Genomic DNA, 24,071 nt, shown 5'->3' on the forward strand with positions numbered 1-24,071 from the left:
CTGACTGAGCTCGTGGCCAACTCGAGTGTTGTAGGATTATGGCATCACTGGTGGTGTTCAAGGTGGCAAAACGTCTAGTAGTTGTGGTGGCCGATACGTTAGAATCGGAAAATTGTAGCCTAGGAATTGGTGCAGACAAGTAGAGCGAGAACAAGGGTGGAATGGGGTGAGAGACAGGATGTGTGACGGGTCTGTAGTGACTGCTCTCACACAGTGGAAATACCAAACTGGCTTTATTTGCCCTGAATATTTTACGACATGCCCGTATTGTGGTGGTAATTTCTGGAATTGCTCCTGTACCTGGCCTGAAAGCCTAAATCTAGTTGACCTCATTGCCAGTGAATAGAAACGTACATACTATTTCGACAGGTAAAACTGATGGTGCCTGTCAACACTGCAATGTTAGAGCTCGAAATCATATCAAACATGTACATTAATTATGACACCAACTTCATTTGTAAGAAACAAAATATTTTATTTCACTTTTCAATAAATTCTACAGCAAATCCAAAACAATAACAATATGTCTTTGGTATAATTATTTTCTATGGCGGCGGATAATAGTACATTCGAGATCCCCAACTGGGTACTTGCTGCTGTCCAGTAGCTAATCCACTTTGCTGTTCCCTTGTTGTCAGTTCCATTTCCGGACCGAGCGCATTAAAAATAGTGTCCAGTTCAGAAAGTGGTGAAAATTCTTGGTAAATAATCTTTTCCTAGTTGTGCCTCGTAACTTTGCGCACTGCCATCATCCGGAAGGGTTTGAATGGATCCAGAGAACGCGGTTGGCTCCTGATGAAGATCGGTGGTTTCGGACTGACTGGATGCAGTAGTTGCCTCATTGTTCACTAACTCCGTATCCCACTATTTCAATTGCCGATTTGAGTGATGTCCATTCGTCTAAAGTCAAAGACACTCCTGAGCTAGTTAGAAACCGTCTTCCCCGCTCGACAAATCTTTTTTCTGTTTGCGGATACATATTTTTTTCTCCCTTCGAACATCCTTCACAAAAATAGCGTATCCACGGTCTCCTATTTGTATTACTTTTTCCAGATGACATATTAACTTATCCGCACTCTGGCTGGATTATAGCTGAGTGCAAGTGGGGTTTTTTCCGACGAAGGTGATGAGCAAGTGATTCTGCTGATTTTGATCGGGCTTTTAAAACTTTTCTCTGCATAAAAATAGGTATTCATATTTCATATTTCAAATTTCCCGCCTTGGTGATTGCAATTCGTACTTTGACCCCTGTTCTACATTCCATTTCATTAATCCCCTAAAATATTTCGCTCATCTTCATGATCACCCCTCCCCTCACATTCTCCAAGGGTATTCAGGAATTTAGACCACCCCTCCCCCTACATTCTTAACGGGTAGTCAGGAATTTAGACCACCCCTCCCCTAGCTACTACGGTATATGGGGGGGGGGGTTCACTACTACAATTACTGCGTGTTTTTTTTTTCTTCTTACGTTTCTGGCCGTGTGTGATTTCTTTGAAAATAAGACTTTCCTTAAGAGTTTCTGGCAAAATAAATAAGCTTGGGCGTAACATTTTTTCCCTCATTTAGACGTGCCATTTTTTTCGAACCACAGTTAAACTGAACCTTTTTGCGTGTTACACAGACGCGCAAAATCTGTTTCAATCTGCATGTAGTCTGCATGCAGTTGACCAGTTACTAGTAACAAGAAATAACGCGAGATAATGACGTTGTCTGCCAAACTTTCATGTCTTTTTCTTCCATTATTAATTTTCGCTCTTCTTTTCTCTTCCCTTTCTTTAACATTGTCTTTTCTTTCGTAAAAAAGACGTGGTCGGCCACGAGGATAGATTACGCCCTTTGCATCGGTCTATCCCTGAATGTTTGTAAGGTTCGAAAAGATTGTTCACTTTTGTTCATCTCAAAAGTGGGCAAGTCAGTTTATCAGTGGAAGTGACCCTATTCGTGGTGTGACAAACGTGACAAGCGTGACAAACCTACAGAGGATTCATTTTCTTTTGTTTTTACTCTTCGAAAAAATTCATAAGTATCCCAAAGGATACGAAAGGAATAATGATGATATCCCGACGAGTTTCCAAAAAATAGCTGTTCATTCCCCTAGAGGTTTGTCACGTTCAATTGGTAAAACATTGTCACACCACGGATAAGGTATTAGGCAAATGGGTCAGGTTTTCGTTGTACTGACTATTGGCCTCACTTACACAAATGCAGGGCGAGGCAGCAGAATTTTCTCTTTCGTATTTGATGAATACCGCACAGGACTGTAACTTTTGTGAAAGATTTGCTCTCAAACGAGGCTACATGCTATACAAATGAGCCTGTAGTCGAGAATCACAGCGGTATTCACCGAAGCACAAAAAAAATATCGCAATTATTTTTCATGCTGACTACAAACGCTGAACTTCACATGAGCCGAACCTAAAGACATGAAAGAAGACCGCCTTATTATCCGTTGCTTTCAATTAGGTTCGGCTCATGTGAAGTTCGACGTTTGACCTAAGTCTATACGTTGGGTTACCTGTGACAGAGAGACACACATCACAAGTCTGCTTTGTACATAGCTAATTGAAATTCACGTCGTAATCTATCTGCCTCCAGTTGTCTGAAGTAAGCCGAATCTTCGTCTCTGTTTAGATTTTCTTGGAAATCACGGATTTCTTTTTCCATTTTTTGACGGAGTTCGCGACGCATTTGTCTCATGACCTAAAAAAAAAAGAGAGAGAGAAAGATCGTAAGGTATTGTCCAGGGCCCGGTTGCACGAAGCCTGGATAGCGCTATCCGGCGGATAAATCTTATCCAGTGAATAAGTCGATGCTGTTATCCAATAAATTTATCCACTGGATAACATTTGTCCGACGGATAGCGCTATCCACCCTTCGTACAACTTGGCCCAGATCGACATTTAAGAAGTTTACCAGGAGAAAATGAACTAAGAGCTTAGTTCATATTCTCTTGATTTTACCCTACTGCAGATAGGTCAATAAATCCCTTGTGGTACCCACCCTCCTCTCCCTCAGGGAGTTAAAACAAAGACTCCTTGAAATAGCAAATAAAAAACGGGAAACAAAGATATGGGTAGGGAAGGAAAGGAAAGGAAAGGTAGGAGAGAATGGGAAAGTAAACGAAGGAAAGGAAAGACAAAGTAAAAGAAAGGGAAGAGAAGAGAAAACAATAGCAAAAAATGAATGATAAAAGAAATATGAAGAAATGAAAAATTGGCATAGTTAGGAAATAAAAAGAATGAAAATGGAATAAAAATAAATAAAATGGAAACAAAATACACGAAAGAAAGGCGAAAAAAAAAAAGGGGAAAAAACCCGAAAATAATTGTAATCTACAGTAAATAAATGATTTCGTATTAAGACGAAAAAAGAAAAAAAAACGGGAAAAAGAAAATCAAAAGAAAAGGAAAAACAAAACAAACAAATAAAAAAAGACAAAAAAGGGGCCAAAAAAAGAATATTAATTAAAAAGAAAAAAGGAGAACAAAGAAAAACCTCATATGCATACTACAACTTTACCTTTTCTTGTGCCTCTTGACGTACTTTAATTTCATTTCTTTCTCGAGTCATTCCCTCAGCTAACATGGCGAACTGGTCTTTATAGCTGGTTACGAAGTTAAGCAAAATAACCAACAAACCTGACAATTACGGTTAGCTAGGGAACAATCATTATTTGAGTCGGAGGGGGCGCGGAGGGGGGCGGGGAGGGGTGGAGGAGAAAATGCTTTTGATGCAAAAATTTTTCCAGGCCCCAACCTAATAGCGTTCATGTTTTTCGGGTACCCCCTTCAATCGTTTAAACAATCCTCCCAATCCTCCTTTTGACCTTCAAGGCCCCCATGTTCCACTTAAGAAATTTGACCCCCATTTTCTTCTCCACCCCCCCCCCCCCCCTCCGACTTAAATAATGACTGGTCCCTTATTGAGCGTTTCGAGTTTACAAATATCTTAGTAAAGGGATGATGCTGCCTTAGAGATATTGGCGACCGTTAAGATTTGCAAAATCTACGACGGCGACACAAGTCGCAAGTGTAAATAGACGTTTTGCTCCATCCCGTTCCGGTGCCCATAATCCAGCTTGGAACGCCTGTGGTTAGATGGCAGAACAATAAAATCCCTTTTCTCACGGGAATGGAATTCTTTCTTATGTAAAAACGATTGTGTTGTTCCTGCAATCTAACATGGCTGCCGTCACATGATGGTGCAAAACCTCTATAGCTGTCGGAAGGCAGTGCATGCACTAACACTCAGCGTCTTAAAATAATTGAGGGGAGGGTGCTGCCCTTGTAATGACATCTGCAAATAGACCTTCAAGTCTTCTCGACTTTACTGACAATGTTGACTTTACTGACATCGTTCTGAATGAAATCTCCAATGAACAGAATTCCAAAGAGAAAGTATTTACACCTCCAGTTGACGTCGTATTTTTAGAGCCACAACAATCATCATCATCATTTAGTTGCAATAATAAGGATACTAGTTTTCCAGTGATTCTATCTCGTTCATTTGTCGCTGTTCCAGAGCTTGTCGTTTTTCTTTGGCATATTTTTGCAGCTCTCGCACACGTTGCTTTTGAATTTCAAGACCTTCTTGGAAAAGATTTTTAAATATCTGAAATGAAATCAAATAACGGTTTGAGCATACGCGAAGCAGAAAACACGTCACTAAACCAAATAAGGGTTTGTGCTTTGAACTTACTTGCTCTTCCCGCGTTCGTCTCTTGAGCATCTTAGAGCGCATGCGCAGCTGGTACTCGTCGTAGTACCTTCGGGCGCGCGCCGCTACTTGTCGCTTCTCGTTCATCTTTGTCTTGACAGCACGTTCACGTTCCTCACGTTCGTGTTCATCACGCTGACGAGGTAGAGGAGAATCACGAATGAGTTACTGACTTGATATGTTTTCCAGTTTCACCGCACGTGTCATTCCCTAGAGTATCATTTCTTTTTTAATGGATATGTATTAGTCTCCTCTGAAGCCGTTCTTAGAAAAGTTTGGAAAGACACATGAATATGGATACAACTCAAACTTTACCAATGTTATACAATAGAGAATGACACGTGGTCTAAAATGGAAAATATCACGCCAAAGAGGTCTAATTCAAGTGTATTTTTGAGTACTGAGGACTGGTATTCTTGCATTCATACCTTGGAAATGTAGAGACTCTTGCCATCAAGAGCCTTCTCCCATATCATTTTTGTTAACTAGCAACGCTTGAGTAGGTTGAATTGGAAATTATGTGTTGAGTTTTGGCGGGAGAACGAAGGAAAACTCGTGAACCCGGTGAAAACCCTGAATCAATGGATCTTAAAAGATGGATGGAGAGACCTAACAAACTCTACTGACAAGTGATGCTGAGTCAAAGAATTGAGCCTGAACTGACCCCCGAGGTGAGAGGTGACGGCACAAGTGTACAATCACTACGTCATTCTCGATTTATTTTCCTCAAAAGTACCATTGATACAACCCTCTTGCATTCGATGCATACCGCTGTTTTTGAAGACTACAGACTCATTTGCACAGGCTTAGCCTCGTTTATAAGGCCCCGTCCACACGTATCCGTAAATTTTTGTATCCGCAAATTTATTTTTACGGATACGGGTTGCGTCCACACGTGTCCGCAAACTTTTGTATCCGTATCCGTAAGTTTACGGAAACAGATACGTGTGGACGGTGAAAACGATTCGAATACGCTGCGCGTGGACGCAAACATTTTCTTATCCGCAAAATCCGCATTGCGGATACAAAAATTTCCGGATACGTGTGGACGTGGCCTAAGTCAGCTATTCACAGATACCATTAAAAGTCCGTGGGATTTCAAAACATTGGTATTGTTCAAGCTGTACATTCTTTACATTACAGTTGACTTTTGCAAATGATTTGCTCTTAAACGAGGCTAAGCCTGTGCAGATGAGTCTTCAGTCATAAAACACAGCGGTATTTACCGAGTCAGAGAAGAGACTTACCATTCTTTGATTAGTTTCCAACTCCTTCTTGAGTATTTTCAACAGACGTTCCTGCCTTTTCTCTGCTTCTTCGACAGACCGCTGCCCCTTTGTCTTCTTGGCCTCTGTTTCAGTCTTACTAAGAATGCTGAGTTGCCTGGCCTGTTTTTGCCACATGGCGTGTGTAGTCTGGGGCGAGACGTGAAGAAAGGGGAATTCTTCGAATAACGATGGTAAAAGCGCTTCCTGGAAATCTGGAAAAGTTTATAAAAGTTGTTGTGATCTGCCAGGTAAAACATTTAGCAGCTTTATTTTGTTTAGTGAGACAATTAAATTGGTACCTTTTTGTTACAATGGCAATCAACATAACCATCATTACCACCATCTTCATTATCATCACCATCATCATTACCACCATCATTACCACCACCATCATCATCATCATTACTATCATCACGGTCATAAACAACACCATCACCATTACCAGCATCAACACCATTATCAACATCATCATTACCACCACCACCATCACTATCACCACAACCATCACAATCACCATAATTATCATCAACACCATCATCATTATCATCACTACCATCACTACCATCACCATCATTATCATCATTACCAGCATCACCATCACTATCACAAACACCATCACCATCATAAACACCACCATCACCATCATTACCATCATCAACAACCACCATCACCACCATCATCATTATCATCACTAACATCACCATCACCATCACCATCATTATCATCATTACCACCATCACCATCACTATCACAAACACCATCACCATCATAAACACCACCATCACCATCATCACCGTCATCATCATCATCACCATCATCATCACCGTCATCATCATCATCATCATCACCATCGTCAACCGTCATCATCATCATCATCACCATCAATTCATCATGAACATTCTCAGCATCATAACTATCACAAAATCATCACCATCATCACCATTGTCGTCATCCTCATTATTTTTCATGTGTAAAAATAGAATTTTCCTTTTTTTCAAAAACACATCTCTCCGGTAATAAAAGAGATCAAATCACCTGTAACTTTCTTTCTCCGTCCAATATCAGGGCTAGCAGACGCACTTCTCTTTCTAGTCTTCACCAACGGTCGCTTCTTTGATCGAGGTGTCCTTCCTTGTGGACGGTATATTGTTTCGAGGCGACCACGCTGCTTGGTTGGAACTGGCTTTTTTGCTTTCTTTTTTGGAACCTGAGGCGACCTCTGAAAAATAGAAATATTATCTGCTATGAATATGTTAAGTTCCTGCTATCAGAGCGTCTGTTTATTGTGTTGGAGGTCGTGGTTCGAGTCCCGGCCAGACCAACACTCAGGGTCTTATAACAACTGAGGAGAAGGTGCTGCCTTTGTAATTACATCTGCAAATGGTTAGACCTTCAAGTCTTCTCGGATAAGGACTTAAATTCGTAGGCCCTGTCTCGCAATTCTTTCTTAACCTGTAAATGGGGGACATAAAAGGACCTGTAGAATTATTCGTATAAGAGTAGGGGATTGTCTCCCGGTTCAACAGCCTATCCCAATTTGGAGGCATAACACTAATGTACTATTCTAACAATTCACTCATGATTGTACACGGCTGCTAATAGAGCGAACAGGGAGGTTTTTTCCCCGTAGGAGGGAGAGTTGGGAAGTGACTGTACAAAGGCTAATACAGACTAGGTTTACTGCAATAGTTTTAGAGCCTTTGCTATTCAACGAACCTGTACTTTTCTCTTTTTTATTTCACTTCTTTCATCTTCCTGTTGCTTCTGAATATCCCGAAGCTGTTCAGCATAAGCCTCGCGCATGGCAGTAGTGTGCTGCTGCCGCTGTTCCTCGGCTTCGTCCTCTAATAGTCTCCGAAGTCTGTCCATTCGGCTTGTTATCGGGATGACTTCCGCATCTTCGTCGAAATGAACGGCTCGACGAGCGGATTTCGACGTAGATCTTGGTTGTGCTTCAATTTTCTTCCATCGTTCTATATCGTTTAAAATTCAAAGATATAATTACTTTCTTACGCCCTTTGTCACGTGACCCTACACACCTTAAATCAAACAGTAGCGTCAAAATGACCACTAGAAATGAAAAGTCAATATTTTTCTTGTCATTTTTGCACACGAGAAGACACATGAATATGGATTCAAATTCAACAAAGAATCTTATTCTCAAGAGAATGACACGTGGTCTAAATGGGAAAACATTACGCTCAAGCCACAGTCAAAAAGGTCATGTTTTCCCATTTCAGATCACGTGTCATTCCCTATAGTATCATTTCTTTGTTTAACGGTTGCGCATGTGAAGACGCATGAATATGGATACAACTTAAAAAAATAATCTTATTCTCAAGGGAATGACACTGGCTCTGAAATGGGAAAACATCTCTGATAAAATGGATAGTCTTGGCATGCCTGTCACTCATTCGTGATTCTCCTCTACCGCGTCAGCGTGATGAACACGTGAACGTGAGGAACGTGGACGTGTTGCCAAGTTACAAGGGTCTATTCCGGGAGCATGCGCAGTACAAACTTAGATTTTAGATGAATAGCACGTTCGCAAGATGGCGTCATTTGACTCCCACTGCCACAATGCTTAGCGAATTTTCTTCATTCAAATTTGTATTCCCTCTGAGAATAGCAAGACAATTGCTGCTAATTAACTGAACAAAAGAAAGTGTGCAAGGGAGTCTGGTAGTACAGGTCAATGACGCCATAATGCAAACGTCCTATTACAGAGCTTTTCTATCGCAGGGCTGTAAGAGTGAAGCGTGTTCTTCTCACCATGAATGCGACGTAGGATGCTATCTTCAGTAGATTCGCTGTCACTGTCATGAGTTGGGTCACCTCGGTTATAATCTAGTAAAGAAAAAAATGAGCATGAGATAATTCTGAAGCAGGCAAGCAGGCAAGCAGGCAAGCAGGCAAGCAGGCAAGCAGGCAAGCAGGCAAGCAGGCAAGCAGGCAAGCAGTCAAGCAGTCAAGCAGTCAAGCAGGCAAGCAGGCAAGCAGGCAAGCAGGCAAGCAGGCAAGCAGGCAAGCAGGCAAGCAGGCAAGCAGGCAAGCAGGCAAGCAGGCAAGCAGGCAAGCAGGCAAGCAGGCAAGCAGGCAAGCAGGCAAGTAAGCAAGCAAACGAACAAAGAATGAAAGAAAGAAAGCAAGTAAAAAAGGAAGGAAGGAAGGAAATAAAGAAAGAAAAGATTGGACGAGCAAACAAACGATCGAACGAACGAAACGAAGGAAGGAAGGAAGGAAAAATGGAAGTAAAGCAGAGGGAAATCGTCCATATCTTACGAGGGTAGCACTTATTAGCTAGAGGCTAACAAACCTGTGGTCCCTCGCGTAGATTTTGATAAGACTGTCTTAATTTTGAATAACGGGATCCAAAAAGCAAGACTAAAAGTCGCGGTGATTAAATAAAAGTAGAAACTGTTGCAAGCATCCAAAAAGAAAATTTGGATTCAAACAAACCTATAGCGCTATCACTGTGCCTTGCAACATCACTGTCATCGCTGTCATCCCCGTCACTGTCGCTATCCATGTTCGTGTGTTTGTCTTCGGGGTGTTTCGCTTTTTCGTGTGGTATAGAAGGTTCTTTGGTAAGTCTAGATGTTTGTTGAGTGTCTTTACTTATGCTGGGTTTATCCAATGTTACCTTGTAGTTGAAAAAATGGAAGTTAAAAGGAAAGAAAGAAAGAAAAAGACTGAGGGAGGGAGGGAGGGAGGGAGGGAGGAAAGAAGGAAGGAAGCAAGGAACGAACGAACGAACGAACGAACGAACGAAGGACCATTACACGTTAAAACTTTTAGCTAAAACTTCTGTGTACATATTTACCAGGTTTTCCATTCTCTCTCTCTGCTCATCCTGTTCATGTCCTATCCCACGAGATTTCTCTAAATAAGAGACATATGGTTTTCCTATAACAAATAGATCTTACTATAAATAACACTTGTCATCGCTAATCACCACCGCAAAGTACAGCAGTGGCGCAGCTCAACGGGGTCGAACTGAAAGCATGTGAAGGTGCCTCTGACAGCCACTATACAGTTCTTTTTATGACACCGGAGCACAGCTCTAACCAGTTTGAATAGGCCCTTTGCAGTTAACTGTACTGGTGAGCAAATTTTTTTATTTCATTTTAAATTGGCGATTCTTTTTAGCTACTTGTAAAGAACTGAATGAAACGATGTGTAACCAGTGTGTCAAGAAATGCAGTTTTATTACGATCTCTCGAAACAGGTTGTAGAAAGTTTGTTTGCTCACCAGTATATTTCACCTATAGGAATCAAGATGTTCATTCATTTGCTCTCAGTGAATTAATCAGCACGTGATTGCTTAGCTGCAAAGGGCCTATTAGTTAGAGTTGATTTGGGAGGAGGGAGGAAAAACCGAAAAAGCCGGAAAAAACGGAGTCTGAAAGAGGACCAACAACCAACCAAAAAAAGGAAAAGAAAGAGAACCAACCAACTCAGCTCACATGGGGTGACTGGGATTCGAACCCAGGACCTCAAAGGCGAGAGAGGCGTTTTCCCACCACGCCATCCTGACTGATTATAGTACTTACTTAAGCCTGCAGTATCTGAAGATGTGAATACCGAGTCACTCAAGCCACCAGAGGAAGGGAATCGTCCAGTACCGGCTGAACTCAGTGGATCTGTTGCTGCAAAATAAACAGATTTATGAAATGAATTTAACATACAATCGTCGATGAAAATATCTATTTTTTTTTCTCTCTTTTACTGATTAACAGTTATTCGCCAACGGCGAACTTACTATAGGGGAATAATAACCGAAACGAAGTTGTCAAAAAAAAAAAGAAGATAAAAGACAATTTTCCCAGTAACAGCAACAAAGCGGCTGGCCGCCATTTTGGATTATTGCTGGAGGTGATTATCGTGTGATAGTATGAGTTTCTCGACCAATCAGCGCGCGAGATTTCTAATAATCACCTGTGTATTTTTACTAAAAGGTGATAATAGTTAGATATATTCCCTTTTCTTATATCGTAAATAATGCTGTGTTTTAAGGCTGAAGACTCATCTACACAGGCTTAGCCTCGCTCAAGAGAAAATCATTTGCGAAAGTCAACTGTAATGTAAAGAATGTGCAGCTTGAACAATACCAATGTTTTGAAATCCCACGGACTTCTAATGGTGCCTGTGGGGCAAATAGCTGACTTATAAACAAGGCTAAGCCTGTGCAAATGTGTCTGTAATCAAGGAATGCACGGTATTTTAAAGGTATGTTACCTGTTCTTAGTAACGACGGGGCAGTACTTGACAATGATGTCATCTTCCCAGTACGACCCTGTGTGCCAGGCATGTATGCATCACGTCCAGGAACGTTGGTACTTTGGGTAGAATAGACAGGTACATCTCTGCTTCTACTAGGTATTGGAATTTCCGTCCTTAGAGAAGAACGACTTGGAAATGCTACTTTAGGTCCAGGAAGGTTCGTGCTTGGAAAATCAAATCTTCCAGCAGAATGTTCTGGAAATGGTCTTTTAGTTACTGGAATACTAGTACTTGGGATACTTGGTCTTGTAGTGGAATGATCTGGAAATGGTACCGTAGTTCCTGGAAAAGTAGTGGTATTGCTGTGACTTGGGATACCAGATTTTGTAGCAGAACGCTCTGGCAATGGTCTTGTATTTCCTGGAAAACTAGTGATAATACTATAACTTGGGTCCATACCAGGTCTTGGGGCAAAACGATCTGGCAATGGTACAGTAGTTCCTGGAATACTGGTATTCGGAAGACCACTTCTTGGAATAGTGCGACCTGATATTGTTTCTTTTGGTACATCGATACTTGGACCAGGAACACTTAACCTTTTAGGCTGCAAATGGTGTGGATGGATACCACTTGTGCCTGGGACCCCTCTAGTGCTATCTACCCCAGGAATGTCTGCGTAGTAATCAAAAGATTAATATCAGATTCAATTGACCTCCTCGGCTTGGGTTTACTGTACATGTAATGTTGTCTCATTTCAGACCATGTGTCATTACCTTGAGAATTAGATTCTTTGTTGGAGCTGTATCCAAATTCATGTGTCTTCTCATGTGCAACTGAGTGCAACCGTTAAACAAAGAAAGGATACTCTAGGGAATGACACATGGTCTATACACATTCATACATTAAAAGTGTTAGGATTCTAGACTAGTCTTCTCTGCATGTCTCTATTCTTCTTACCTACAGCTGTATACTGGGCTTCCTATGTTACAGCTCTAACTGAGCATTGCCGGCCCCTCCATATATATACCTACTCCAAAACGGTAAGCACTCATTCAAAAGGGCCAAAAGGACCTTTGAGTGTCAAAATGAATCTATTGTGTTACTGCCTCATTCTATTGTATTATGGTCCAATAAATTATGTTCTTTTGGTTCATGTAAACAAGTGCTAACTCCCAAAGCACTAAAATATTACAAATATACCAATGAGAATTGGGGGGAGGGGGGGTGGGTCACGAGCACTCTACACCCCCCTGAATACACCCGTGTACACATACACATACACATACCTGTTCTATCATTTTGTTTTACATCAGATCCAACAGGATGATGAAAATGATGATGATAATGATGATGTAACATTGGGGTACTTCGTCCGCTTCCCCCACTTTCACTCCCTTCTTGATCAGCAGCACCAGTTGCTACGACATCAACCCTTGGCCTCACGCCAAGTGATGTAAGCTTTGCTTCATCTGTTCCAGAGTCTAGTGGTGATATTTGCTGGTTATATGATGAAGCGCTTGAGAGAAGGCTGCTAGAAAAGTTATCTAAGGGCTGTAGGAACAAAAGCAAAAGTATGATATTAGATCTTTATTTAATATCCTTCCATTTTTATATTTTATAGTCCCTTTTCTTATTTGGTAATAATACCACTATCTTTTATGACTGCACAAGCTTAGCTTAGTTGAAAATAATCAAGAAGGAGTTGGAAACTAATCAAAGAATGGTAAAAGTCTCTTTTTTTGATTCGGTAAATACTGCTGTGTTTTATGACTGAAGACTCATCTGCACTAGCCTCGTTTAAGAGCTAACCAATTGCAAAAATCAACTGTAATGTAAAGAATGTGCATATTAAACAATACCAATGTTTTGAAATCCAACAGACTTCTAATGGTGTCTGTGAATAGCTTACTTATAAATGAGGCTAAGCCTGTGCAAATGAGTCTGTGGTCTTCAAAAACAGTCATACGCATCAAATGCGAAAATGGTGTACTGCTATCTGACCAAAATAACCTTTGCCTTTATCAATCAATAAATACTAACTCGAGCTATTGGAAATTTGATAAATATCAAACTTCTAAACATACAAGGGATTTTCTAAGACTATTGTTTTATTGTGTTTAGCAAGGACTTATTGGACAATAGTGTCCTGGTCTATAAACAAGTTGATCTCACAAAACCTGCTTACAATACCTTATCTCTTTGTCCTTCTTCAGACGTGAGGGTATATTGCGTCAAATCGTCCGAGTCCCCTCCATCTGTGATAGATGTACTATGAGACCACATATCACTGCACACTGGCTGTTTATCTCTCGTGGGTAGGTCATAGGTTCGGTTTCTTTTATCCCGTAAAGAGTGCAAACTGCCAGTTGTCTCGCCAAGCTTTATCAATTCATTGGTGGAATCACTGACCTTTGAATAGAATAACAGTCCATATTTACTGGAGCTTTGGTTTACATGATAGTATTTTAGACTGATGTTGTGGTTACTGTAAAATCCAAGTATTAGCCATTCATCATTACCATCATCATTGTTTTCATCATATCATTATTTTCATCATCATTTATTGATAATCTTCATCATCATCATTATCATCATCATCATCATCATTACCTCAGATGTATCAGCATCATGTCCAGAATTAGTAGTGAGCTTGTTCAGTTTACTTCTGTCATCTCTGGTATCTCCTACACTGGATGAATAATTGCTGTAGCCGGGTCTGGCAAAGACAGAGGAGGAGGATGATGCCATCTTCTGAGAATCAAGTCCAACACTACAAAATAAAACAGTGAGTTTACATTGCATTTTAAAATAAAATTTTTGTTACAAATTATAATAAAATAGTGAGGTTACTGAAGAAATAGAAAACGCATGCGCATATTGTGTGCAGTTATAAAGCACGCAGGGGTTGGCAGAACACGAGAGAGATGTAAGGAGAAGCATGACACGTAGCGGAGTGCTCCTCGACACTTCTTGAGTGATCTGCCAATCCCCAAGTGCTTTACAGCTGTACAGCTGTATATCTCCACACAGCACAGCACAGCAAGCAAGTTTTTTATTTCTTTTATAAGATACAAATTACATTGAATGATGAAACTGAAAGTGTGCAGTGCATGTTGTGTGCTCTCATAAAACACTTGCTCCCAACATACAAGAATATATAATTTAGAGCAATCACTTTACAACACACTTTCCAATCACACACACAACATCGTACATGTATTTGCTGTCGCAACAAACTCAATTTTTTGTGGCGGTTTCCCAAAATTCCATACTAAGGCACATGCTCTCGAAAAGGTATATTTTCCCAAAATTCCATACTAAGGCACATGCTCTCGAAAAGGTATATTTTCCGACAATACCATGGAAACAATTTGATTGATAACCGCCAATTTTTTTTTGTTGAGACAGAAAGATACAACGTATGATTTGGCGTGTATATATTATAAAAGATCCACTTATTAGTTTCTAACCTGACTGGTGGTGCTTGGCTCCTTGGTTCTGTTTTGTACATATTATCCTGATATCCTGATCCAAATTCTTCCCTTAGAAGACCAGAAATAACCTCATGTTGTGATGTCAGTACATTGGAGTCATCCAGTTCACCTTAGGAAATGACGAAGAAAAATTGATTATTATTATTATACTGTAAGGGGGGCATCATGATAAAGTGGTCATACTGTAGCATCGGCCTCGCAATCTGGTGGTGCCTGGTTCGAGTCCTGCTGTGGCCACTAGCTGAGACTGTATTTGTCCTGATTCCTGATTAGTTCAGATTCAGTTTCTCAACCATGCTTGTAAATAGCCGACTGGTTTGCCTCCCTGCCAGTTGGGATTTTAAAAAGACTTTATGTTTCTATTTCTTCATTTCAGTTTATTCATTCTTGTACTGTAATCACCTTCACACTTTATGAAAAAATTCTTAAAGATAAAAGATTTGTTTTTAAAATAAAGATATTGATAAGTAAGCAAATATTTTTTTATGGAATCTGATAGTTTACGGCTTTCACTTGACAAGTCGTTACGCTTTTGTTATCACACAACCACTCGTTCCCATCTCGGAAGTTCTTACTCATTCGTAACGTTTTCTCTTACTTTACTTGACAGCAGTCGCTTTGTTTTACTTTTTTTAAATATATTTACTCTGTCACCTTTGTTTAAGATATGCTTCACGACTTTTCTTATAAGTAGGGGAACTTTTTTAAAAGTTATTTTATTTCTTTATTGTTTTAGTGGGGAGGTGCCTTGTATGGTACTCTACTGTAGGTCACGTTCGCACCCACTCTCTTGTTTTTCTTGTTTTGTTTCTCCTTGGGGAGGTATGTTAATATTTTATCAATATTGTTATCTTAGCTTGTAGTGTTGAAATTTAAAGGCCAATAAAGTTGTTAAAAATAAATTTAAAATAAAAACTGTGGTTACTGCTATTAACTTTAATTTATAGCATGTTGAATGTAATTTATAAATACTGTACCTTCAGAGTCACTCTGGTGTTCATCCATACATTCCAGGAAATATTCCAGTAAGCCTGCAAATATTTCCAACAAGTTTCTAATAGATATAACGTCTCCTCTGACGATCCCTTCAGCACTGATGTGTGACAAGTCTACATTAAGGACATCTTGAGCCAGTGCGTCAATCACACACTGACAGTTATGAATGTGTTCGTTGATTGTTACAGGGTTGACAATCATTCCTGATTAAAGATAAGAAAACAAAAATCTGTAATAAAAGTTTGAGTTTTCTCCATATTCATGTAACTTGTCACGACATCAAACCAGAAAACAAGAGATCAAAACAACCCAAGATTCTACAAGCCATCAAAAAAGAGCTATTACTGGAAGTGACATCTATTGATACATGTAGCAAGCTATTAGCCAGTGAAGATTTTTTTTTTTTTGTTATTTTCACCTAATTATTATGCCTTTTTTTTTTTTTTTGATCTCTTTTTTTCTGGTTTCATGTCATGAAAATAGTCAAATACAATAGTTTGAGGACTTATTTTGATATGTTTTGACTTAGCATCCGCTAGTTGCCCCCCAGTCAACCACTTGTTTGCCCCCCACAGTCAACTCCAAAAAGTCACGTGATTGATAGTAGTAAGTAATTGTTAATTTTTGTAATGGAATAAAAGAAAAGAAAAGTTTTAAAATAAGTGCTCAGTATTTTTTGGGCGATTGTGAAAACTCAGGAGCAAGAACAGAGATGCCAGATGATGAGGCAAGCAAATTTACAGAATGAAAACAGTTTTCAAGACACTTATTACGGTAGGCCGTTTTCTCAAAGTTGTGTGCGTACGTCCAACTTGACGGACCACAAAATTGAAAAACGCAAATGCAGTAAAATTGAGAAGACAGTTTTATATTTAAGAGGAGAATAATTGATTTTATGAATTCTTAACAAAAAAAATTTCATAGCATTTGCATGATAATACAGTACTCGTGTTCTGGTATCGTGGCCCGTCAAATTCCTTAAATTTGGATGCACACGCAACCTTGAGGAAACGGTCTCTTGTTCATGCTTTCTTATTTCCTAAATAGGATGGCAACAGCAAGGACGATGGCGTGTTCATAAAAAACCATTTCTCAACTGAAGCTACACTGAGAAAGAAAAATTAAGGCTAGAATTGTATTAGATAATTATCTTTTTTGGGCATAAGGTTTCAGACCATGTGTCATTCTCTAGAGAATAAGATTCTGTGTTTGAGTTGTATCCATATTCATGTGCCTTCTCATGCACAACCTTTAAACAAAGAAATGGTACTCAAGGGAATGACACGTGATCGGAAACGGAAAAACAGGTAAAGAACTTGTTTTCCTAACTTGAGTACCTTTCAAGTCGTCACCAATGAGACCCTTGTAGACAGAAACAAAAAAATCATCTTTACAATCCGTTAGCCTGGAGATTTTGGTCCCTATGCTGCACTTCTCCAGAAACTCATTAGCTAAAGCAATAAACCCTGTGAAATAAATTAATGGCTTTAGCTACGGTATTGTATCAAAAATATTAAACTTTTATGAATTTAAAAGCTAGAAATTATTTCACTAGAGTATTCTAACTCTCGTATGAAGGTAATGAAGCGAAGACAAGAAGACATACAAGAGTATAGACTATGAAGGAGGAGAAGGAGAAGGAGGCACGGCTGTTTCAATTACGACATTAGGTTCCAGGCGCGCGCGCGGCCAAATCGCGTTGCTAAGCTGCTTCTCTTCCTTGACAACGAAAATGGCGGCAATTTTGAAACTTTGTTTTCCTCATTCAGCAAAATTAAAACCGGTTTAAAAAACCTTTTCTTTCAAGTTAAGATTCCAAACACGAAATACAGGTAAGTTAATCTAATCTTTTATCGAAATTCATTTTATTTATGGAAGTAAAAACGTTTTTCTTCGCAAAAATCAGGGTTTTTCTACCGAGTTAAGTTTCGTGGCTGAGCACGTAATCCTGAAAAATAAAGATATTCAATACGTGTTTACGGCTTCCACGAGCAAACAACATCGACAACTAAAACAAATTTTCGATTCTCATTTGATACGCATCTTAAAATTTAGAATACAGGTTAATGAAGTTTTTTTTGGTTTAGTCTAAAAGCTTTTTTATTGACAGATGAATGGCTTCCCTGAAAGCGTAGCAAGTTTATAGTAATGGAGTTTCACTTACGTGAACTAAAACTAAATAACATCGACAACTAAAACATATTTTCGATTCTCATTTAGTAATGGAGTTTCACTTGCGTGAACTGAAGGTATCTTGTCGTGTTTGTGGATTTAAGGCGGGAAACTCGCAAGGATATGTTTACAAAACGTCTACAAACCATGTTGCAGACAAATTACAAGTCGCATATGGTTTATCTGTCCAAGACGACGACGAAAATGTTCATCCACAAAATGTGTGTGTCAACTGTTACGTGAAAAGCTTTAACGCATGCAAAAATTTGAATTACAAGTGCAGCACTCAACCAGTTGTTTGGCACCCGCATGAAAAAGAAGACTGTGAAACATGCGAGAGTTTTGCAAGAAGAAACCGGGGAGGCAAAAAACCAAAGGCGAGAAAGGGAAGAGGACGCCCCAAACAAGGTTTAAGAAGCGATGGCATTACCCCTTCTCAAAAGGCAATATATATTCCTTCAGAAATAGTTCCGGCGGCGCTTATGAATCCCATGCCAAGCATCGAGAGATTTTCCAATATTAGTGAGGAGCTGATCTGCCCTATTTGTCGTGAAGTACTGGACAGGCCATTACAAGCAAGTTGCGACCATTTTTTTTTTTTGTTACTCTTGCATCGAGAATTGGATTCATTACGTCGGAGACGGTGCTGGGTGTCCCGTATGCAAGAGGATAATTAAGATTCAAGAGCTTCGAAAGCCGCCCAGACTACTATTAAACCTCCTGTCAGCATCCTGTCTAGAATGTGCTATCTGTAAGTCCCTTGTAAAACTCGAACAGCTTGCACAACACGAGTCTAGCTGCACCTCTTACACGACTGGTCGATGCACCACGCTTGTTAGCGAAGTTCTGAAAACCCCGTTATCGGCTCCATTGTCGCAGGTAGAAGAGTCCCTGACAACTCATTTAATGAAACGAAAGTTGACCGCTTCCGATTCCCCTACCGTTGTTTTACGAACTGGCGGAACTGTAAGTATAGTAAAGTATATGATTAGAATCTCAGTAGCGAATAGATTTTGAAAGCTAAACACCGAGTTTTGCTGCACGCAATGACGTGAGTGGATGAAGCAAGCCTCGAAAAATGATGGGGGGGGGGGGGGGGGGAGTCACCTCACGAATTAAATACATTCCATAGATTGTACTTTTTTGTGGCCGAAAACTGTATGCACCCAAGCCTCCCTCCTTCCCCACACTGCCAGCCCAGCCTCTCCCTTTGCAACGGCCATGAATCTTAAACATCATTTGAAAGGTTAAAGAAAACAATCACTTGCAGCGTTGGCATATCAGTTTGATAGCGTTTGCTTAATGGTACGAGTTAAAACCATTTTCGTAGAGGGCGCAACTTCACTCTTTGCAGCCCTTACAAGTATCTATCCTATAGGCAGTGGAATAACCACATCTTCATTTGTGTCAGGAAAAGAAAGTTCAAGACATTCGGTCAAAGTCGTGGTGTGGAAAAGGGCCATGTAAGGAAGAACTTGACAAGCAATTAAAGCAGATTGGTGCTGAACGCCAGGCTTATCATGGTGGGACATTCAATGGCAACCACACACACAAATGCCTTAAGGTATTAAATTATGTTTTTGGAGGCTTTCATTTCCTCTATATAATACTATAAATAATTGTAAGCTACATATAATCTAAGTGGGAAAAGAAAAAAAAATTAAATATAGGTTTTTTAAATAAATAGATGGTTTTGTTCCTTCTCTTATCCCTTATTCATTACCTGTAGGAAACAAATATCAAGCTGTTAGTTGAGGTACCAGTTGTTGTCTCTAGTAAAGTAATGCCCAATTTAATACAAGAGGCCAATGATATGAAGCAGAAATTTAAAGAAACACTGGAATCATTTGGGAAATACCACAGGATATATACTACGAAAGAAAAGCTATGCAATAGCCAAATCATAATCCTTGGTAAGATATGTATATTTAACAATAATAACATTTTATACACACTGGTTAACTAATTTTCAGAAACAGTGAGGGCAAAGGAATGTTTTCAAAGAGTATGTGCTATTCCCATTGGTTGCTTTGATAAATAAAAATAAGAATTTTTCATAAGTATTGTCACTCCAAAAAGATAAAAAAGCACATTTACATCAGGTCTATATTGTCTGTCCTCTTAATGGCAAAAAATTTAAGTTATTTTGACATTTTTTAAAGTACCAGTATTAATTAATGACGATTCGTGGCAAAAGAGGACAGACACATAAATAAACAGATCTACAGTACATTCAAAATATATATTATAGACCAAATTCAAAACTTGCACTGATGTGAGGCTTGAGTTGTGAACAAAGAGATATGGCGTGATTTGTTACGCCAGATCGCTTTGAGTCATGCCAGATCCCCTTGATAAGGTTGTCTTCCCTTTCAGAGAAAGAAATTGAAAGTTTCATGAAAGTGTACAGGCAAAACTTTCCTCATGCAACTGTTTTGCCAAAAATGCATTTCTTAGAGGATCACATGATCACATGGGTTAAGAGGTATCAGTTATGTAGTAACTATTATAAAATAATAACTATAACTGTCATAATAATAATATACAGTAGTAATATAACAATAATGGTAATAACAATGATGATGAAGTTGATTGTAAAGAGTGTCATGAAATAATAAACTTGTGATCCTTATTGACCAATTTAACTACATGTAATAACTTTGTAGGTATGGAACTGGTATGGGGCTGCTTGGTGAGCAAGGGGTCGAATCAATTCATCATGAGATTAATGACCTCTTACGCTCCCACTCCTGCATAAGACGAGGCTGCGACAAGCTTGAAAAAGTCATGTTGGAGCATCACAGACGTTGCTATCCAGCAAACATGACAAAAACACCAAAAGTAAAGAAGCGAAAAGTCTGCGAAGAATAAAGAAAAATTTATATTTTTGCTTTACCAAGTTTCAAAAGCTACTGTAAATTGATCGAGAGATACTATAATTATAATATATCAATCTGAGGATAAACATAATAATAAGGTTTACACAATATCAGATTTACATGTAAATAGATTGTATATAAAAATAGAAATGAATTTACATGAAACTAAAATTAAAATGTCCCCATCATTGGCTCCAAGAAAGTAAACAACCTGGACAAGAAGCCACACTTGATTTTGGGGGTAACACTTTTAGACGCGTGTAAAAAAAAGCGGGAAATTACACCGGAAGTCGAGTAAACGATGAAAGCAATCGATTGATCAAGTATTCCAACATCGAAACCAACGCGAAAACATGGTCCACTTTGCATCCACAAAAAATAATTCATAAAAAGAAAACACGATATGACAATAAATACATTGCTTATACATCAAATTATTTGCTTACCTGAGTCATCAATTGCTCCTGTATTGAGAAACACTCCTCGAAAATACCACAACTCTGCGATAAACTGCACGTGCACGATTTCTCGATCATTCCCCAGATGGAAGGTAAACATCAAAAACAAAGTCTTTCGGCGTATCCTCGTAACTTGAACGACTCTCAGCTAAGAGATAATGTTCTTTTTCTGAAGCTACTTAAAGCAAAATTATTATTTCTTAACCATGAAATAAATAAAAACGCCGCAAACAACCACTTTCTTTCATAAGTAACGATCCTTCTCGGCGCCATTTTAAAAGCCTCGTTACGGTGCAGCTGACCGCGTAATTTCGGTCAATCGTGCTCCTGGAACCTAATGTCGCTTTTTATTTGAATTGAAACAGCCGTGGAGGACAAGGACAAGGAGAACGATCTAAGAGAACGAGGAGGATAACGAGAAGAAGAAAACTTTTCAATAAATAATCCATTATGACTATAAAGAAAACTGGATGAATATTGCTTTATGGCATAGTTTTAAACCTTTCCTTTACTTAGAAGCTTTTAAATGACTAAATAAAGGCATAATATAAAAATAAGTCGTTTCCAACCACTGTCATATTCACCAAGAATAATTATAAAACTGGCACAAATTTCACCCAAATTTCAACACAACAAACATTAACAGCAGTACTTACCTTCTTCTTCCTCTTCAGCTGGATTTTCTCGCGATTTTCCGTCCATTTTTATCGATAGTTTCTGCTTTTTTGGATCAACAACATTTGACCGCCATTTTGACGTCTGAACGTTTAAACCAGAAGATGCTTACATTTGATTGGTTGAGAGAGAGTGCAACCCAGGAAGCCCATTTCATATGAACAATGCGATGTGACATGAATTACTATTGATTTGTTTTTTGTTTTTGTTTGTTTGTTGGTTTTGCTTTTAAATTTATACTAGAGGCTTCCCTGTATATATATATATATATATATAAGAATATAACTTTCATTTATTTTAACGATTGGATTTCGCCAGAAGATTTTTAGAACTCAGTGGTAAAACTTAGACAATATCTCTTTCTTTCTTTCTTTAAAATTCTTAAAATCTTAATTGTTAATTCTTTTCGTCAATCCTTCCTACATTTTTTTTAGCTTGTTTTTCTATAGTTTCCTTGCTTCTTTCCTTCCTTGCTTGCTTGCTTGCTTGCTTCCTTGCTTCCTTCCTTCCTTCCTTCCTTCCTTCCTTCCTTCCTTCCTTCCTTCCTTCCTCTTTCCTTCCTTCCTTCCTTTCCTTTCCTTCCTTCCTTCCTTCCTTCCTTCCTTCCTTCCTTCCTTCCTTCCTTCCTTCCTTCCTTCCTTGCTTCCTCCTTCCTTCCTTCCTTGCTTCCTCCTTCCTTCCTTCTTTCCTTCCTTCCTTCCTTTCTAAACTTTAGTTGATGAAATAAAACTTTGCTTACCTCTTATGACATTCACAGATTTTATTTACTAGGCAATATGGATGAACGTCAATCAAGGTTGCGTTTCCATGACATTGCACACGCAACTGCCCTTGAAAACTTCATGATCATGTCATGAAAACGTAACGCTTTAATTGACGTCCACTAAAAAAAACTTTTTTTTGTAACAATGTCAATCCAATACATTTTCGCGCGTGTTAATGAAAAGGCTATAAATTTGATACTACGTGTTGACGCAGCGTGGATCTTCATGAATCGTTATTTAAACAACGCACGTATGAAGCATTATGAGTTGACGCATCTGTCGCCTTCTTAAATTCACCCTGTTGCTCAATTTTCAAGTTTTCAGCGACTTTCTGGTAACTGGGAGCAACTACGATTTAATGTGACAAACTGGTCGTATCGTCTTTCTTTCTTGTTTGTGCAGCCTCGACAGCTGTGTTTCACCTACCGGATCAATGTATAACTGAACACCCCTTGTAGGATATTCCCAATGTAGCCCTATTCAAAGGACCGTCAATACAATAGAATCTTACTCTCATGAGAAGTAAAATTCATTTAATTTATTGTCCTCTGAGTTGAACGGCTCTGGGAATTGCTGAAACCGGTGTATTACCAACCAGTGTGTTGAATGTTGAGCCAATTAATACATTTAAAAACCCGGCTGACGTAAAAAAGGTTGAAAATGTTGAGCCACTGGGAAAATGTGTTTTTAATGCTGGGAATGGGATTCACAAACCGAACGAACAAACAAACAAAAAACAATGAACAAAAAATGGAATTTATGTGATTTGAGCAAAGCATATGCTGGGAATATGGGATTTGGTGAAAATGGGGGCTGAGAAATGGGACTATGAAATGTGAAGTGTTCGTGACTCGATCGGTTGGCACAACCGATACAGTGGCGCCACTAAAACAAACACAGAGAGTCGATCATAACCAAACATTCCAACTCCTAACCGTAGCGTTTGTCAAGGGAACACGCGGCAAAGTCAGCAGACGTTTAACTACGTGATTAGCAAGTACGCTTTACGAAGTTATACACAATTACAGATTAAGAAAAGCTTACATAAAACAAATAAGCTTATATCTTACAGCCATTACTACCCGTACGTGGTTGGCTAAAGCGTTATTTCGCGAAGTTTTATTTCAGTGAGCGTTTTTATTTTTCGTGAAACGTGAAATGGGAAGGTAATTTTATTATTTCCTTAAAACGCGTTTCGTACGCCCCCTCTACCACCCTGCCCTTCTTAAATTAAAAGGCGGCTTTTCTGTGAGTTTCGCTCCACACGCACTACATTCACTATCTGTATTTACACAAGGCTCAACTCAGACATTGATTTTTTACTTAGGGAGTAAAATTAATCAAATGAAGCGTTTATCTTGCCTTAAAATCTTGTGCAATAAACCACGCCGCTAGTGAACGATGACAACCAAATTCATTCAAC

General features: G+C 39.2%; 2 protein-coding genes and 1 long non-coding RNA gene across 4 annotated transcripts; 1 reads left to right on the forward strand and 2 right to left on the reverse strand.

The window, feature by feature from the left end:
* Positions 1-2,258: 2,258 nt before the first annotated feature.
* On the reverse strand, positions 2,259-21,964 carry LOC116308689 (uncharacterized). 2 transcript variants are annotated; one of them, XM_089038735.1, is made up of 19 exons: positions 21,866-21,964; positions 17,038-17,166; positions 15,682-15,903; positions 14,681-14,813; positions 13,821-13,980; positions 13,401-13,619; positions 12,497-12,761; positions 11,226-11,882; positions 10,541-10,636; positions 9,811-9,893; positions 9,447-9,630; positions 8,760-8,834; positions 7,704-7,960; positions 7,023-7,206; positions 5,967-6,199; positions 4,702-4,854; positions 4,481-4,614; positions 3,523-3,607; positions 2,259-2,703 (listed from the first exon to the last, which is right to left on the reverse strand). In XM_089038735.1, the coding sequence occupies exons 1-19, from the start codon at positions 21,909-21,911 to the stop codon at positions 2,539-2,541; spliced, it is 3,480 nt and encodes a 1,159-aa protein (XP_088894861.1). In that variant the 5' UTR covers positions 21,912-21,964; the 3' UTR covers positions 2,259-2,538. The 2 variants fall into 2 exon arrangements, with proteins under 2 accessions (XP_088894861.1, XP_088894871.1); XM_089038745.1 differs by lacking the exon at positions 21,866-21,964 and adding an exon at positions 18,303-18,427.
* Positions 18,743-21,185, forward strand: LOC148914006 (uncharacterized). The gene is made up of 4 exons (XM_089038751.1): positions 18,743-18,838; positions 19,284-19,436; positions 19,602-19,785; positions 20,539-21,185. Exons 1-4 carry the CDS (start codon positions 18,779-18,781, stop codon positions 20,628-20,630), a joined length of 489 nt encoding a protein of 162 aa, XP_088894877.1. The 5' UTR covers positions 18,743-18,778; the 3' UTR covers positions 20,631-21,185.
* Positions 19,780-21,573, reverse strand: LOC148914007 (uncharacterized). Its single transcript, XR_016121514.1, has 2 exons — positions 21,198-21,573; positions 19,780-20,730 (listed from the first exon to the last, which is right to left on the reverse strand). It is a non-coding gene; the product is annotated as an uncharacterized LOC148914007 (long non-coding RNA).
* Positions 21,965-24,071: the final 2,107 nt, after the last annotated feature.

The sequence above is a fragment of the Actinia tenebrosa genome, unplaced genomic scaffold (genome assembly GCF_029948245.1).
Source record: "Actinia tenebrosa isolate PJP-AT-01 unplaced genomic scaffold, QUT_ActTen_1.0 PGA_scaffold0__85_contigs__length_37466705, whole genome shotgun sequence".
Lineage (NCBI taxonomy): Eukaryota > Metazoa > Cnidaria > Anthozoa > Actiniaria > Actiniidae > Actinia > Actinia tenebrosa.

Coding starts and splice junctions, on each gene's coding strand:
- LOC148914006 (XM_089038751.1), top strand. CDS start 18,779: ATGAAACGAAAGTTGACCGCTTCCGATTCCCCTACCGTTGTTTTACGA. Junction 18,839..19,283: donor TTTTACGAACTGGCGGAACT/GTAAGTATAGTA, acceptor CATTTGTGTCAG/GAAAAGAAAGTTCAAGACAT. Junction 19,786..20,538: donor TAGCCAAATCATAATCCTTG/GTAAGATATGTA, acceptor ATAACTTTGTAG/GTATGGAACTGGTATGGGGC.
- LOC116308689 (XM_089038735.1), bottom strand. CDS start 21,911: ATGGACGGAAAATCGCGAGAAAATCCAGCTGAAGAGGAAGAAGAAG. Junction 13,620..13,820: donor ATGATGCTGATACATCTGAG/GTAATGATGATG, acceptor TTCTATTCAAAG/GTCAGTGATTCCACCAATGA. Junction 11,883..12,496: donor AAAACAAAATGATAGAACAG/GTATGTGTATGT, acceptor ATTACTACGCAG/ACATTCCTGGGGTAGATAGC.